A 17,104-nucleotide genomic window follows, 5' to 3' on the forward strand; every position below is an offset into this window, starting at 1 on the left:
TTGAAGAGTCCCAGCCTAGCAGCTGAGTTCCCTGTTTGGTGGACTCACAAAGTGATGTGTTTTTGGAAGTAGCTGAAGAGTAGAACTCTAACCATGGAAACAACATTTAAAGAGAAAATCGGCAATATCAGATGCATAAGTCATGGGTCTCCTAGTAAAATTCAGAGATCCTTTTGTTCACTGTCAAATCCCCAGGTCTCCAGGAGAGAACCTTCTCTCTGTCCCCCTGAACCAACTCTCCATCAAGGAACTACTTCTTCAGTATTTATCCTCACTGGTTTCCTTGCCATCTCAACTGGACCTACTCTTATCTTACGGATTCCTTTTCCCTTCACTCTACCCTTTTCCCTTCATTAGTTTCTCTAACCTCCCACATACACACACAGCCTATTCTACTCTCTCCCTCAAGTTCTTTCTCCCTTGTCTCCCGTTACAAAATATTGTATTTGGGAATGACATATACAGGGATATACAAATTGATATTCTGCTCTCACAGTTAAAAAATACACATTGCACAGTGACTGGCCCATAATAGGCCCTCAAATATTTGCTGAATATAATCCTCCTTGACTGAGCTTTCCAAGGCTGGATGGAGACAGAGTATTTGACAGATGTTCAATTCCCTAACTCTGGTGAGAGCTGTAGGAAAGAAAAAGAAATATTATACATCATCTATATCAAGCCCTATCTCCTGTCTGTCTTATGTACAGTAGGAAAATGAAGCTAAGAAAATAATATAATACAGATGACACAGCTATTTAGGGGCAGAGCCCAAGCTAGAAGAATAATGTTCTATCTTCTAACCCAGTGCTATTCACATTTGGTACAAATGTCCCTTTACTTCCTAGAGATACGACTTTGTAAGCCCTGGGAGGCAGCAGAGAGCCCCTCCTCAAAAGGGGGCCCTGAATACCGACCCAGGCCTTCATTTCTGATCTCAGCAGAGTGCCCTTGGCAGGGTTTGACATCCACACTTCACTGGGGCTGGTTCCTGTATGGATTTTTCTATTCAACACGTCAAGGGGTTGGATCTGCGCTGACTTTCTGGGGGAAGCCCTGAAAAGGGGGCCCAGACCTTCCCTCCTCCTCCACCCCAGGGCTCCTTGCAAGCTGTTTATTCCCACCTTCCTCCAGGCTCCAGTGAGCGGGCGGCTCCCGCGCAGGTCTCTGTGCGACTCGGCTCCCAGCGCCTTGATGAGGCGTGTTTAATCTTCCACCCGGATTATTTAACCTCCGCATCCCTGTTAACAAACAGCCATTATTAACGAGATGAGAGACCACATGGGGTGGGCTTCTACAGACAAAGCACTCTCCCTTGGCCTTTCTGAGAGCAAATTCATAATCCTCAGCGACTCAGCCGCCCGAGCCCTCCCGAGGCCCGAGAGGGAGTCAGGAAACAGTAGAAACCGGGTGATCTGGCCCCTTAGCCACCACCCCGCGGCTGGAGGGTCCCGGCTCTGCCTCTCCCTTCCTTCCCTGCCTCCCTCCCTCCTCGCTCGCGCTCCCACGGGATTGCTCCAGTGCCTTCCTTATACATTTTACCTTTCCAGTGTGCGGTAGAGGCGAGAGGAGTCTGTGGCCGGCCCGTCCCCGAGGACACCAATTAAAGGCACTAATTGGACAGCAATACATCAAAGTCGCTCCTGGGAGTGGGTCCTCAGAGCGCCAGGAATCCATTAGTTGGGCTTTTGTTTTAAAACACAGAAATACAGAGGCAAGAAAAACACAAAAACAAAAACACCTCGACGCGGCCGGGAATGGCGCGCGTGCAGTACCGCGTGGACGCCGCTGTGTTGGCTGGAAGCCTCTCGCTCTCCCCTCTTGCTCCAGGTTCCGCACATCAAACGATCTTTCCCGCTTCTCTGTCCCGAGCCCACTTCACTTATATCTCTAACGAGTGCCGCCTAGAAAGGCTCAGTCTCCCCTGGATCGACGCACAGCGCCCGTGTAGACGCGGTGCACAGTTACAGCTACGTGCGCGTGTGCGGAGTCCGGATAAACAAACCCGCTTCCCGTGCGCACTGTTCTGGGCCTTTGCCTGACCCAGTCGAGCAAGGGAGATCCACACCTCAGGGAGGCACATGTCGCCTCGAAGTGGCGGTGGCCGCCTCGCCTGCCCTGGGCTCTCGCGAGGGGCGGGGACGCCAGCGATGGGGCGGACGACCACCCGGAGCTGCCTCACTCGGAGGGGTTATTTCAGGAGACGGGGAGGGTACTTGATGGAGAAGGGAAAGGGTGCTTCTTTGGAGAGCTGGGCGCGGATCTCAGGCCCGAGGGTGCCCGAGAAGCCGGCCGGGGAAAGGGCCCAGGCCCGGAAGGACAAGCAGCGGCTCCAAGCGCTCTCCCTGTCCCAGGACGGCCAGGGGGAGCGGCCCTGGGACAATGGGGGCCCTTCCTGCCGTCGGCTTAGAAGGAGGCCACGTGTAAGAGGAGGCTGAGCCTCCGCAGTCCAGAAGCCTCCATCCACGCCCCTCCCGTGCGCGCGGTGAGGCCTCTCGACCTCTGCGCCCGAAGGCCTGCGCGCGTCGGACCGGGGTCTGAGCTCGGGGGTGACCGAGACCCCGGCACCAAGTGCAAACACCTGGGGTCGGCGTGCGCCGGACGCTTTCCTCGGCAGGCGGGGCGGGACCACACCCGGTCGCCCTGGCCGCGGCGCGGAGGGCGAGGCTGGCCTGGTGTCGCCACCGCAGCCACGATGCAGGCTGGGTCGCCTCGCAGACCCGGCCTCACCTGGGCGGTGGGGAAGCCAGAGGCCGAGCCGGGAGCGCCCCTCATCCTGCGGGGGCCGCGCCCGCTCCCTTCCCTCGGGAAGCCGGATTGAAATGGCTGCTTTTGATCCCATTTGTTACTAACCCCGGCATTTGTTTTCCATTTTATAAACGCTTCCCTTTAAGTAATTGTCCCCGTTAACAGCGTATACCTTTCAGCAGCCCTCACTGCGCTATAAATAATCTCGATGAAGATGCAAGGATATGACTTTCACAAGATTGGACAATTGATTCAATCTGTGACCCGCGATCGCGAATAATATTGGAAGGCTATTTAAACAGATGAAGGCCTAAATTGTCTTGCTTGTATCTGAATTAATTTCTCATTCATCATCATTATGAAGTGATTGGTCTATTCAAGCTCTTCAGCCTGCTGGAACGGAGCGGGATTTAAATGAGATTGTAACACAATTTAAATGCTTGCCGACTTTAACGAGGCCAATTGAGCAGCTGCAATAAATACAAATATTTTTCTAAACAGCCTTGTTTTAAATAATTACTTAATGCTTTCATGTTATTTTTAAGTGGCAATCTTTCTCTCTCTCCTGCTCCTGCTCAGAATATCACATACTTATTTGCTGAGAAGGTGATTTTGGAACCGAGTTTGTGTTTCTGTTTACTTTGTAGACGGAGTAACATGCGTTTTGTGGTTGGCTTTTTTTCCCTCAGGGTCAACAGTGCTGGGTCTCACAAACTGGCACAAATGGTGAGCTGGGCCTTGGTTTCGCCCTGCAGTCTGATATGCCTGCCCCTGCAGAGCCAGGGACAAGCTGAGTGACGGAAGAAATTTGCCGTTTGGATCAAGTCTCTTATCCAGACACATTTTTATCTGGGTCTTGCAAACGAATCTGGGCGATCGCACTTACAAATGACACCCAGAAGAATGGCATCGTTTCTGACTTGTCCTGATGGCTGTCACCATCTTAAACAAATCAGAATTCCAGCGTATTCCAAAGGTGTCCCTTAGGAAGTTCAATCTGCCTTCAATTTGGCTTCCCTGCAAGTCGACTAGAGTGGGTGCAGGCCAGCTGAAGACTTCTTTGTTAGGGTACGGGCATAGAAGGAGAACGTGGCCGCGACGATTAGTTGTAGGTGGAGGAATCCCAATTTTTTGGCCCCAACCTCCTTTCCCTCCACCCACTCATTAATGCCCACTCCTCGCTGTCACTCCAGGGTGACCTGCCTAGAGAGGATGCTAAGAAGGAACAGCTCTTCACACTAGGAAAATGCCATCCTCGACAACTGTCCACTGTGACACCCATGCTCTTCCACCGACATATGGCAGCGAGAGTTTCCTGGATTGAGAAATAATGGAAGCAACCGAGCGGGAGAAGCCTGGGAACAAAAGAATCTTTTAAACTTTCGAGAAAGGTCTGGGGGTGGGGGTGGGGAGACACACGAATTGAAGCGAGGACCTCAGCTCCCATTTGTGGTGACCGTCTAGAGCTATGTCCCCCTGGGAGACCTAAGGCGAAAGGGTGCATTCGAATCACTTCTCTCTGCCTGGGATAAGGGCAGGGGTACTGTCCGTCAGGGCAGGGTTCTGGGTCAGGAAGGCAGAGCGGATATAGTCACTAGCAGAACCACGTTTGGACAGATCCCATTGGAGGATTCGATCATACTGCAGGCCAGGGGAAAATGGGGAGAAGGATGGAGGAACCAAGTGATTTGCTATGTAACTGGGCAATTTAATGCCAGAGTTAGAGAGCTGCTGGCCAGAATCATTTCGTCTTCGGAGGCTCTGTGGAGCTCATCCTCTTTATCCTGTTGTTTAAAATGAGCATTATCCCAAACATATGCAATGCAATCAGTTTGGTCACACTTACAAGAACACGCTTTAATAAGGCAATCAATCACTCGCTAACAAGCCTGCGACTGCCCTAGCTGAGCGTGCATACGGGCTGCGGGGCGGCTGGTCTTGCGGGGCTGGGCAGACCACGGGCGAGAGCTGGTCTGCGCTCCCAGGCCCCGCCGGGGTCCGACTAGCTGCAGGAGCCCAGGGAAAATGTGAGTCGGGAGTGAGGTTGTCAGACTTCGTGAGTGGTGATCATGGCCTCTGGGCACCCAACAGGCCCAGGACAAGGGAGGGGAAACTGAAGCCTGGTGCTCATAGCTGCATGGGCCACTAACAGCTGTGTGAGAAACCGAGTCTCTGTTTTCCCACCTGCCAAATGGGACCCAGATGGGGCAAAGCTAAGCAGAGGCGCTCAGAAAGTTGAAAAACGAAAACAATAACATTACATCAGCCCCGTTGCTTGGTCTAGCTTTCTCATTTTACAGATGAAGAGACTAAGGCCGTGGGGAGGGGCAGTGTGCTCTTCATGGTCACCCCTCTTCCCGCCACCACCACCAAAATGGAGGGATCAGGCCTTTCGCGGCTACCTACCGGCTGCAGGCGGGCAAACCTGTTTTTAGGTGTGTGGATGGGGGAGGGAGTGTGAGAAGTGGTGCCTAGCACCAAACCGCAAACCTTGGCAAAAGGGAAATTTCATTATGAAGTAATGAGTAATTCCTCCTGGCAAGATGTATTGTTATATCTTCCACTTCAATTTGGAGGAAGAGAGGCTCAATTACCCAGAAAATACAGTCAATTAAAGGCTGCTGATTGGACACGAGGCCGGATCATCGATCTTGTACTTTCCAATATCGCTGCAGACACCTCATTTTCCCTCCCTATTAACTGAAAATACGCCCGGTATTATGGCAAGCCGCAGCCCATTTACCTGTCGCAAGCAATCTGGGGCGGACGCGAAGTAACCGCGAAATTTGCCGGGTTTTGGCACTGGTAGCTTCCCGGCTGCAGAGGGAGCTGCGCAAGACTGGGGGGGGGGGGGGATGGGGGAAACGGGGGAGTGGTGCAGGATGATGGAAACCTCAGCACAGGATTTGGCTTGGGAGGGCAAGGGTCACTGTGCAAAGTTTGTTCTAGAGTTCAAAGAAGGATGGAGGCCGATGGAAGAGTCCACACCTGGCCCACTATACACAGGCAGAGGACGCTTGGAGTCTATGCAATTCTGAGCTCCCAGCCTGCTGGGGACACCCTTCTGTCCCCTGCTTGAGCAGGGATCCAGAGGCAGCCAACGCTGCTCTCCTATAAGGAGGATGGCTGCTGAGCACTGTCTGTCCCCTTGCCCTGAGCAGCCCAGAATTCCACCCTTGGAGATGATTTCCAGTTTGAGGAGATTCAGACCCTCCCATTCCAACCCAGGAGTCATTCTCCCTCCTCTCCCTGAACCCTAATTTGCAGACCCTTGTTTGACCAGCAAACCCAGCTCTCCGCAGTGCTCAAGCCCCACACCCACTTCCCCTTTCCTCTCCACCATGAGTTGGGGTGGAGGTAGGACCCACCCAGGCCATAATCCAGGGTCATCTTTCCTCAAAGGGCTGGAGCAACTGGAGAAGGAAGCATCACAGGGATTAGCCCCAGGTGGGTCAGGGCTCTGCAGGGCCAGTTTAGTCACTGAAGGCTCCCCGTGTGCACACAACTAAGGAAACTTGCACTTCAGGGCAGCTTGGAGCCTGCCTTCTCCACCTCTCTGCAATGTCCATTTGGAGCCTGCCAACGTATAACAGAGGCTTGTGAGACTCTGTCTGTGCATCCAGGTTTTGGTTCCTTCCCTACTCAAGCTTATGGTGGCTGAACTAGCAAGTAAGAAGAGTCAGTGTACTGCTTGCTGCCCCCCAAATTAAAATGCTAAAATGAGAATCATGTCTAGCTTTTATTGCAATATGGTTAACAAATTGAAACAGCAAATTCTTTGGGCTTCAAAGGAAAACCAAACCAAATTCATTCAGGAAGAACCACGCCTTCCCAGTCAGGGTGAAGCTTGCAATGGCGGAGGCGGGGGTGGGGGTACAAATTCTCCTATTCCTCAAAAACTGGCTGCAAGAATGAGTGTGGGAGTGAGAGTTTGGGAGTGGCTCCCAAACAAACCCTGGTGAAGGGGAGAGACCCTTTCCCCAGAAGGCTCCCACTAGTATCTGAAAGTCTAGCTCCAGTGGCAACTTGGCAGGAAACTGAGAGGAAAAAGAATGTAAAATGCCCAGTGCTAAAGGAAGGGCCAGAAAGCTCCTGGTGAAGGGAAGGAAGGTAGGCAAAGGCAGGAAATCGCCTCTAATTTGCCACCAGACACTGAGAGAAGGAGAGGAGGTCCTGTCTGCTCTCTAAGCTCTTCCCTGGGCGCCTTGTTAATAGCTCAGCTCTGGGCTCTGCGACTGGCTGCATGGTGATCATTATTATACATTCAACATTCAAAAGCCCTCCTCACAGACATCACTTGCTAATCACGGTGTGTTTAGGGCACAGGGAGAAGAGGCTTGGTAGAAGCCGCCAAGGGGCCCTGAGGGTCTGCAGCCTCCCTGCAAACGTTAACAAAATGTGGAGGTGGGGTGGGGCGGGAGTGGAGAGGCTGGAGTTGCATGTTGAGAGATATCAAGAAGCTAGGAGAGAGGAAAGAGATCAGGTGCTAGTAGACGGCAGAACCAGAAGATGTTGTGTCAGGGAGGCTCCAAAAAAGCAAGAGAGCCCCCAGGTTTCCTTGGGAGGGCCAGGATTCTCTGTGGTAGTAAATCATCTCTCACTCACTCCCCTCGATGGCTGGTGCATTGCCATCCACAAGCCCCTTGCCATACCTTGGAAAAGCTGGCAAAGATTAATCTCTACCTGCTCTGCATACACAGCATTTTGTTTAGAGAAACAGCAATTTCCCTTTCCAATGCTTGGGCTTGGCTTTGGCGGGGGAGGGGGGGGAGGGGTCCCGGGTAAGGAAAGAGTACGAAGTGGTGGGGGGGATTGCTGAGGGGCTGGATGTTGGTTGCTGTTGCTGCGAAGTTTGTTTAGCTTTGGAGCCACGGCCTCAACACGCGTGGGGGACAGTGGGTCCGGTGAAGAACAGCAAAGAGCCGCCCCAGAGGCAGGTCTCCCAGCCTCTGCTTCCCATCCCCACTCCTGCTGCCCAAATGTGCCAGCCATGCTTCCCGGGCATCCCCATCCCCGAGGCCCAGTCCCGCTGGTCCTTTGCAGCCTTCTACTTTCCCCTCGGTGCCCTGGGGGCGGGGAGGGGCGCTGGCTGAGTCCCCTGGGGGGGCCCCCACGGGCGTCCTGGAGCCGGCAGCCCGCGGGCGGCCCCTTATCTTGTGAGGGGCACCTCCTCTCTCTGGTCCAGCGTCACAGAGGAGGCCTTGCTGAGCACGGAGGGCGCGAAGGTGAGGAAGGAGTCCGAGCGGGAAGTGGAGGCACAGGTGAAGTCCGAGGCGGCGGCGGCGGCGCGGGGCGCCAGCCCGTTGGCCGGGCCACTGTGGCAGGCGAGGCAGGCGCAGGGGCCGCCAGCTGAGGCGCCCAGTCCGTGCGCAGGGCCCGGGTAGAGCGGCGGGTGGCGGAAGGCGCACAGCAGTTCGGGCCGCGGGTAGGGCTGCGACAGCACGCGGAAGGTGTCCAGCGGGCGCAGCGGGCCGCTGAAGGGCGAGGCGGCGGCGGACGCTGCGGACGCGGCGCCCAGGCCCACGGGCGAGTAGTAGGGCAGGGGCAGGTGCGACGGGAAGGGATAGGGCAGGCCGCCCGTGGCCGCCGCGTGGCTCATCATGTATGTGTAGAAGGCAGGGTCGGCCGGGTGCGGCCACGTCATAGCCAGCCGCTGCCGCTTGTCCTTCATGCGCCGGTTCTGGAACCACACCTGGGGGGAGAGGCTTAGGCTGGGTGGCCGCTCTCCGCTCCCTGCGCAGAGCCCTAAGGTCCTGCCCCACTGCAGGGGATGATGCCCGCAGCGAGAAGAAGAGCCAAAGCAGAGAGCCTCTGGGCGGGGGCTAATTCCACCCCCACAACCTGCAGCTGCAATCCCTCCCTCCAGCAGAGGTTCAGAGAGTACCTCCACTTTCTGTCCCTCCTCCCCTGTTCCCCGGCAGAATCCCCGAACTGCCGGAACCGGTGTGAGTGCATAAGTAGTGCGGGACTAAGGACTCCACGGGTCTGAGGCAGCAGGCAGCGCTTCGCCAGAAACACCTCCCCTTCCAGCCTCTCTCCCTTGGGGCGCTTCCTTGTCACTGGTAGAGGCACCCCATCCCCTCTGTTTATTTGGCTAGGAAAGGACAGAGGCAACCTCTTGTTGGCATTGGCCGCCTAGGAACTGTCGGGAGGGTAAATCTGCATGCACCTGGCGCCTGCACCAGGCCTGGACACCTTCAGCCTAGCTGCCACGCGGGCAGGGACACCCCAGACCCCGATTCCTGGCTTACGCACGATTGGATACTGAGGAGTGGTATTTACTTCCTGCTGAATGGGCGCACCCCCTCTCCCTGCTCCTCAGAATTCATACCTTGATGGTGGTTTCTGGCAGATTTAGGGCAGCGGCCAGCTCGCATCTCCGCGGCCTGGATACGTAGTTCTCCCTGTAGAATTCCTTCTCCAGCCGTGCAATCTGCTCCCGGGTGAAGGCGGTGCGATAACGGCGCATCTGGTCACTGGCGCTGCAGGCCAGGGTGCCCTGCGAGCCGCCACCGCCGTTGCTCTTGGGGGCCTCACTGCCGCTGTTGGGACTGCTGGCCAGTGGCTCGGAGCCCGGCCCTGCGCGAGGAGCCCAGAGCACACGCACACACACAACACAACAGACACACAAACGCTGCTGATGTGGGGCTGTAGGCCCAGGGTGGAAAGGGACAGCCCCTCAGTAGCCTCTGTCACTGCCTCTGCTTGGGGTGTTGGGGACTTCAAGAACCCAGGAAGGGAGGACAGGGACTCACCATTGGGATGAGTGAATAGCAGCCATTAGGCCTCTCAGCGCTGTTGTTTGTAGGGTCTCTTAGGCCTGCTGGGTACAGAAGCCCAGCCACCCTAGCCACCTGCCCTGGGGCACAAGTGAGATGCAGCCCCTCTGAGCTTTGTGCCCACCTTTGCCAGGAGTGGGCAAAGATGTGCATATCTGACAGGCAAGTGAGTTGAGAAACACCATTGCACTGGAGTGTTGTGAACTCTGGGTCTTAGTGCATCGTGGTATGCTGTGCACAACCTGTTTCTTTGCTTTGGTGTGTGCCAAGCTGCCAGGGCAGGTGTGAGAATGTGTACTAGGCTGCACATGTCGTAGGATGGCATTGGAGTATACATGAGTACCCGATTACCTTAGTATATTTGGGTGGAGTATGGGTTGTTCTGAGAGCATGCTATGGTTCGAGAGTCTGGGTCCAGTGGATAAGATAATGGATAGATTTGAGTGTTCAACAAGGTGTTGGCTGCCAAGGCCAGGGGATGGTTTCTCTTCCATACTAGGCTCTTCCCACCCAACCCACAGCTTTGTGGAGGAGTGTCTGCTGGTGGGCTCTCCCTCCTACCTTTCCACCCTCCCAGGGAGACTCCCGTCCTAGCCATTCACCACCACCCCACACTAGCCTCTGGTCTGGACCGGGGTCTCCCTTTAAGTCAGTGTGACAGCACCCCCACCCCCTTTGGGGCCTAACCCGGGGAAGGGTGGAGCTCCTGCCCCCTGCAGCTCCTTTTCCTTTGGGTGGAGAAGTGGGACTCCGGAGGGAAGGAGAAGGGGGGAGGGCCAGAGCTCTGCCTTTTCAAATGCAACCGGAGACCAAAGGCAATTAGATCATTGGGACCATTTCCGACCTGGCGCCACCGAGCCCGGGAAGTGACAAGGTAATTTGGACCTCTGACCGACGTGCAAACTGGTCGGAGGGCCTCAGCACCCAGGCGGCTCGGGTCAGCAGCGATTTTACGGTTTTTTTATGGACTCCCGGCTTCCGCGCCTGGATGCGCCTTCCCCCGTCAGCCACAAACTGCCCTGATCCGCGTTTGATCTCACCCACCCCGGGGGAAGGTATCTTCCAGGCGCAGTTGAAGTAGTACCACAAAACTCTGGGGGTTGGGGTGCACTTTGAATCCTCCTTAAGCCCAGGACTTGCGTCTCCCTTCTCCTCACCCCCAAAGCACAGCTGTCACCCTCAGTCCTGCCAATGCCAGAGCACAGAAGGAGACCCCCGCTCAGGGCACAGATAGCAGCGGAGAGTTGCTTAGGTGGGTCCCTCCCCCCCTACCCCAGCTATCCTGCCCTGAGGGAAAGGAGTGTCTTCCTCCCCTCCAGAACAGAAGTGGAAGGTGGGCGCGGTGGGAGGCCGAGGGAGCGGAGGGGCGCGGTGGCTACCTTTGCTGTGCTGGTACTCGGCGTTCCCCGTGGCGCAGTCCGGGGTGCAGCTCACCTCGATTTCTTCATAGAAATCCGACTCGGTGTCCGAGCTGCTGGGTTGCCCCTGGCCCGAGAGGCTGTCGACCGAGGGGGCCGGAGGCCCGGGGCCGAGCGCGGCAGCTCCGGCCGCCCGCGGCTCGGTGCCCGGCCCCGCAGCGCTGCCTGATAGTCCGTCAACCGGCTCCTCCTCCAGGCCTCCCCCGCCGCGCTCCCGGGTGGCGGGAGGACCAGCCCGTGGGCTCAGGCAGCCACGGGGCACCATCTTCTCGGGCGGTTCTGGAAGCGGGCTGCCCACGGCTTCGGACAAATTGGAGACCCTCTTTCCAACCAGAGTGCCAAGCTGTCCTCCATCCAGAAACATAACCATGTCCTTTCGGCTCTCCATCCCGGGGCTCTCCGGAGGGAGGAGGGGGAAGCCCCAAGTGAGCTCCTAGCTCCGGACTCCCTGGGTCCCCAGAGGTCCGACAGATTGGGGCTGCGGGAGGGAGAAAGAGAAGCCAGGCGACTGGGTGGGCGCAGAGCGGCGGGAGCGCGTAGTCGACGGTGACGGCGGTGGTGGCGGTGGGGAGCTGGGGTCACCTTGTGATGCGAGCGCTCCTCTGTGCCGCACCGCCTCTGGGAGGAAGCCCCATTGCCCTCTTCTTTCTAAGCTGTCATCCTCCTGCTGCAATCGTCATTACAGTACCGCTGGTGACGCCACTCGGCGAGCGCTAGTGGATAAATAGAAACGTCTGCCACAGCGAAGATGAAAGGAGACCCGCAGCTAATGGCTCGGCAGTGATGCGCCAGGTGTGGGCCTCGCTCGAATGGGGAGGAGAGTGTGAAAACAGAGAGACACACACACTGAGAGAGGGAGACACCCTGGCAGAGGGGATGCAAATGGAATTCCGCGGAAAGAAAAGAGAGCTTAACGCGCACCGCGAGTTCCGCAGGGGCTGCGGGACTCGGTAATTGACTACGCTTTTGATTTTTTTATTGTTGTTTTCGCTTTTGTTTTCTTAACTTGGTGCCTTGATAAGAGAATCCATAACTGCATTTTAGGAGTGTGAAGGCCGACTCACAAGGCTCGCTTCTCCCGGCATTATTACAGCTGCCTGTTCCTGGCGAGCTAACCTCAAACCGGCTCCAGAGTCTTTTTACAAGCTACTGAAAAACATATCCCCCACCCCCAAGTTGTCTGGAGAGCTTGAGCTGGGATATCCTTTCCTCTTTCTTCCTCTTGCTATCCCCTACCCCCAGCTGTCTCCTTCCTCCTGGGAACCCAAAGAGAAGTTTGCTATTTTTCTTCCCCATAGGGCAAGAGATACATGTTTTAAAATGTTTTCTTTAAAGACTCGCTTTGGCTGCTGACTCAAAATGTTTGCTGATTTTTTTTTTTTTTAATTTCCCTTCCCCTTCTAGGTGGCCTTAAGCTTTCCACAGCCGGGCTTGACCTCCAGGTGGCTATTTGTAGAAGAAATCGCTTTCCCATTTGCTCGGGCCTCGCCTGCACTTCAGGTATGTAGGGTGGGGAGAGGTTCTAAGAGTGGCCTTTTCTTTTTCTTGCCCATATTTTAAAGTATTCGTTCAGAGTCAACGAATTCCCTTAAAAACAGGTTTTTCGAGTGAAGGAGCACTGACAAATTCATCCTCTACAGCAGCAGAACTGGAGACCCCTGGCTGAGAGAAGGCACTGTTCTCATCGGAGATTTGGGACTGAGATTCAGAGTGATTGAGCCTCTGCATTGAGGTTTGCAGAGGTTTGATTCACAGGGTTCTCCCCAGGTCCTGCCCAGGGGCTTCAGTCCTGAGAGAGATGTTACCAAAAATGTCCTGAAAGAGCAAGTGACTGGGGGCTCTTCTGAATCTTCGAGGAATAGAAGGGGAAACTCCATGGCAGGGCTGGGGGCTATGTTGTGCTTGATGTCTTTGGGAGCCGCTGGCTGCAAGTTCCCTCTCAGGTCTTCTTCCAGGGAAGGTGAACTAGCACCCATTAGGAAACTGACCCCTTACCAGCTCTGAGCAAGAGTGTCAGGGCCAGGCAGGTGGCTGGGTCTCTGGTCCCCAGTTTGCTGAGGGCTGGAGGCAGATCTATTCTCTGCACTGCGACCCCGAAACTCTCCTTTCCCCGTTTCCTCCTCAGACCTGCTAGCTCTAAGCCACAAAGGGCTGCCTCTGCAGCCCCCTTCCTTCTCCATGTCCCAAGACAAAGCCCCAGTTTCCAAGATTCTAAAGAAAAGTCCCTCTATCACTATCTTTTTTGTCTTCTTTCTATCTTTTCTCTCCTCCTTTTTCTTTTTTTCTATTCTTCTCCCTTTCCCCCTCACCCTAGTCTTTCTATCTGTGGGCTTATGGAGGTGGTGGAGGAAGCAAGGGATTCAAGGAGAGAGTAAAGACCCCTTCTCACCCCTGCTTGTGACTTCTCCCTTTATTCGATAAGAAGATGCTCGTTAACTTCACGGGCTGTGGAGAGAATCTGGAAGATAATGTCCACATAGGCTCCACTCCCTGGGACTCTCAAAGCTCCGGTACCATCTGCTGAACACTGCTAGCCCCAAAATCCTGGGGTTATTTTATAGGCGAGAGGAGAGGTTGGGAACGGAGGGGATCAAATCTTAGAGCCTTTTGCTGAGGTTCAGAGTTGTCCGAAGATTCTGTCATGCCCTGCCCTTCCCAGCCAGTAGTCAGAGCCTGAGGGTCCTCTGGCTTGCTCTCTCTCCTTCCTGTCAAAGCCGACACCCAGCGTCCGTGTTAGAGCTGCTCCGATTGCCCACCGTGCGTTGCGCCCTCCCAAGGCTGGGCCACCCTTTTCTCACAGCTGCCCCGCTGAATTCACCTCGGAGGGCCCACGTCCTCAGAGGGACTCCCGGCTCCCCTGCCCCGCCCCCCACTTTGCATTCAATGGAAGTGCTCCGCATTTGATCCTCTTCTCTGGGTTTCCCCTGCGAGATGAAAGCTGGGTATGATTGAGAGATCAAGAGGTGCCACTGGCTTCTCCTTCTTGGGTCTGGCACAACCGAGGCGGGCCTTCCCCTGGAGTCCTGGGGAGAAACGAGGCTCAAGTCTTGGCACAGCCCCTCTGGGGAGGGGGGTGGGGCTGCCTCCTCCGGAAGCTTCTCATCTGAAGCTTCTGGGATGCCCCCCCCCCCAGCACCACTCCCGCCCCATCCCTCTCCAGTGTCCTGCCTCCGTCGGGTCAAAGAAGTCTCTATTTCCCCGGATTTTAAGGCCTACGCACTCGCTGGGCAGGAGGGGAAAAAAAATTATTTTTAACCAAATGTCACTTCTCCCCAAAGCATCCTTTTCTCAACATTACATGAAGAGAGGTCGGCTTTTTAACATGAGGAAGAAGAAAACAGGAGGGGACTGGATAAAAACACTTTCTGTGTTTTCGATTGGGAGGGTATTTTAATAGCGTGGTTATCATCGTATCCTGAAGGTTATTCCCAAAACGGCTGGAAGAGGAGGTAAATTTTTAGAGGGAGTGTCCCAACAGCCGCCAGGCCTTGACAACCCAATAAAAGCGGAGAGGGGATGATAGCAGCCTAAATGGGGTCCAACCCAGGCCCCCACCTCTTCTCACCTCCCTCGGCCCCCCACCGCGGGCCTGCTGTCCCCTCCCCGCTGGGGCGACAGGCTTAGGTCTTGGCGGCTCCTCTGGGATTGAAATTCCCCGGACTTCAAAAGCTCGCGGCTCCGCTTCCTCCCTGGCTGGGCAAGGCCGGGGGTGGGAAACCTCCCCCCGTTCTCCCCCTCCGGGAGGCGACGCGGAGATAAGATGCGCTGGTTGTGTTAAATGGAATCGGAAGCCGGGCCTGGGCCACCAGAAGCGCGGATCCGCGGGAGCCGCTTCGCTTCCCAAGAAAACCCGGCTCGGGAGAGCGGCGGTGGGGGGTCGGGAATGCCTCAGTGGCCAGCGGACCCCCGCGGGTCCGATGGTCTGCGGCCCCGAGTACTTTCTCCAGCCAGATGTGGGCCTCCCAGAAGCGAGGAAGCGTCCCGCCGAAAGGAAGGGGCGAGGAGACGTGGGACAGAGAGAGGCATTGGGTTCCAGCAGCGGGTTGGGCTGCTTCCGTGCCAGCACAATTTTGATCAGGAAAAAGACTGGTTTTACTTTGATGAAACATAAGAACAAAGGGAACTTTCCTTTGAGCAATACGCGTCGCCTGGCTATTGTGGACCGTGGTCTTGGGCCCTCGGTCATCTTCCAAGCGGTCTGTGGCCTTGGAAGCTCCCTGGAGGCTTGGTCTCCGCGGCGGGCATCGTGGGAGTGAGGGGACTTCTGGCAATGGATCCCGTCTGGTCCCTGGCAGCTGGTGAAGCCCATCTGGGAACCCAGAGCTCAGAAGCACCGCGGGGTGTGCCCCTCCAGCACGAAGGTCCACTCGATCTCAAATGCCCAGAGTTCTGGCTTCCCCAGGTGTGAGATTTCTCCTGGACCACTTCCCACCCCCTCGCCCACCCTGCAGAGGTAGTTAGTTGGTGGCTGTGGCCACGTGTGCCTTCTGTGGGCACCACAGAAAGGTTTCTCCTTCAGGTAGATAGAACCTGCAGCTTCTGGAACTCTGGTTTGGACAAGCATCCCCTTCTCTCTGCGACTCCTGGAGTAAAGGACCAGGCTCCTGGGACAGGAAACTGGATGCTTTCCGGACTGCTCCCCCACCCCCATTGCCTCCTCAGGTCCTTGGAGCCAACCAGCCCTGCAGCTGTTCTTGTGTCTACATCTGTCCGCCTGGCTCCTGTAGTCCCAAGCCTGGCAGCTTCCCTGGCCTTACCTGTGGACTACCGCCTGGGCAGCCCATATCTTTATATCCATCACCTGCCCATCCGGGAGCTGGAGAACCCAGGGCAGGACTGGAGCCCTGAGAACCACCCCAAGCTCAAGGCTTGCCCTGCCTCAAGTCACCAACTTGAAGAACCCATGTTTCAGTCAATGAGCAGTTCCACAACACCCAAGCCCCAAAGGCCCAGGAATCCCCTCCCCCACCCTAGCAGAGATGGTATAGGTTTTTCCTTCACCATGACTGTCCTGAAATTTGCTTTCATTACAAAGTGCACTGATACCCATTTCTCATTTAATGTACATAACATTCTTTTAAAGGGCCTCAACAGGCTGAAATGCCTTTTCTCCTAGTGATGAGTGACCAATGGTCTTGACTCAAATGGCCAAGGCCCTGCTAAGTGTCAGACCCTGGACCAGTGCTTCTTCCAAGGCCTTGTTCCCCACTGGCCTGCAGTCTGCAGGGATGCCTCAACACCCAGCAATGCCTTAATTCTCCAGCAGGCAATCCTCAGAAACCCCAGCCCTTTCAAGGTGGGTCCAAGGGCCTCTCATAGAGGGTGCCCACCTCAGAAGCAGAAGGTTCAGGGCCTATCCACCTGGCCTGTCCTCACCCTGCTCCACCCATGATTTCCCAGGAGGGCAAAGAGGAACTCCATTTGGAAGTCTGGGGACCCCACATGATAAAAGAGTCACTATTCTAAGCATTTCACCTGTCTTAGCTCTTTCCATCCTCACAACAGGCCTGAGGAATATATTACGAGTCATCCTTATTTTGCAGCTGAGTAATCTGAAGCACAGAGAGGAGGCTCTTATATAAATGACAGTCAGGACTTAACCCCCCCCCATCGCCCACTCCCCACCCCTGTCCCTCTAGCTTCAAGTCCACACTCAGAACTGGAGCTATTAGAAAGAACCAGGTATTGAATTCTGAGACTGTCCTTCCAAAAACTCCACTTATGGTTTTTGCCAAGGCCTTTTCTCCTCCTCCTCACTCCCAGATAATTCACAGGGATTGGGAGAAGCAGAGGGGAGGAGGTGCAGGCAACTAATCTCTGGCAACTTACTTTGGGCATGAAGGAGAGTAAAGAAAACAAAGGCCCCAAACCATTTGGAAAGTTGTCCTGGAGAAGACCTCCAGGTCTTGCCTTCTTTTAAGACAGGGCTCAGAGGCTGGGTGGGGATTATGCAAGGGCCTGCAGGGAGGCTGGAGCCACCCTAGGGATGTGGGGAAGGAGGGACTAACTGCTCTGCCCAAGCAGGTGGGAAGAGTCTTCAGGGCCTGAGTTCCAAAATATCAGAAAGGTCACTGTAGCAGCTGATACTGGAGACCCTAAATGACAAAGTCTAGTTCCTATTTGACCATCACTATCCACTGACGCCCTGAGCACCTATCT

The 17,104-nt window shown here is 55.4% G+C and overlaps 1 protein-coding gene across 2 annotated transcripts; it reads right to left on the reverse strand.

The window, feature by feature from the left end:
* Positions 1 to 7,772: 7,772 nt before the first annotated feature.
* On the reverse strand, positions 7,773 to 11,667 carry EVX1 (even-skipped homeobox 1). 2 transcript variants are annotated; one of them, XM_033088714.1, is made up of 3 exons: positions 10,907 to 11,565; positions 9,080 to 9,327; positions 7,773 to 8,440 (listed from the first exon to the last, which is right to left on the reverse strand). In XM_033088714.1, the coding sequence occupies exons 1-3, from the start codon at positions 11,331 to 11,333 to the stop codon at positions 7,898 to 7,900; spliced, it is 1,218 nt and encodes a 405-aa protein (XP_032944605.1). In that variant the 5' UTR covers positions 11,334 to 11,565; the 3' UTR covers positions 7,773 to 7,897. The 2 variants fall into 2 exon arrangements, with proteins under 2 accessions (XP_032944605.1, XP_032944607.1); XM_033088716.1 differs by having other exon boundaries at positions 7,898 to 8,440; positions 10,962 to 11,667.
* Positions 11,668 to 17,104: the final 5,437 nt, after the last annotated feature.

The sequence above is a fragment of the Rhinolophus ferrumequinum genome, chromosome 20 (genome assembly GCF_004115265.2).
Source record: "Rhinolophus ferrumequinum isolate MPI-CBG mRhiFer1 chromosome 20, mRhiFer1_v1.p, whole genome shotgun sequence".
Lineage (NCBI taxonomy): Eukaryota > Metazoa > Chordata > Mammalia > Chiroptera > Rhinolophidae > Rhinolophus > Rhinolophus ferrumequinum.

Bases quoted from the DNA above. Each gene is read 5' to 3' on its own strand.
- EVX1 (XM_033088714.1), bottom strand. From the start codon at position 11,333: ATGGAGAGCCGAAAGGACATGGTTATGTTTCTGGATGGAGGACAGCTT. The intron at 9,328-10,906 runs GTAGCCACCGCG...CTCCTCGCGCAG, and splicing joins CGAGTACCAGCACAGCAAAG to GGCCGGGCTCCGAGCCACTG. The intron at 8,441-9,079 runs GTATGAATTCTG...CTCTCCCCCCAG, and splicing joins TGCCAGAAACCACCATCAAG to GTGTGGTTCCAGAACCGGCG.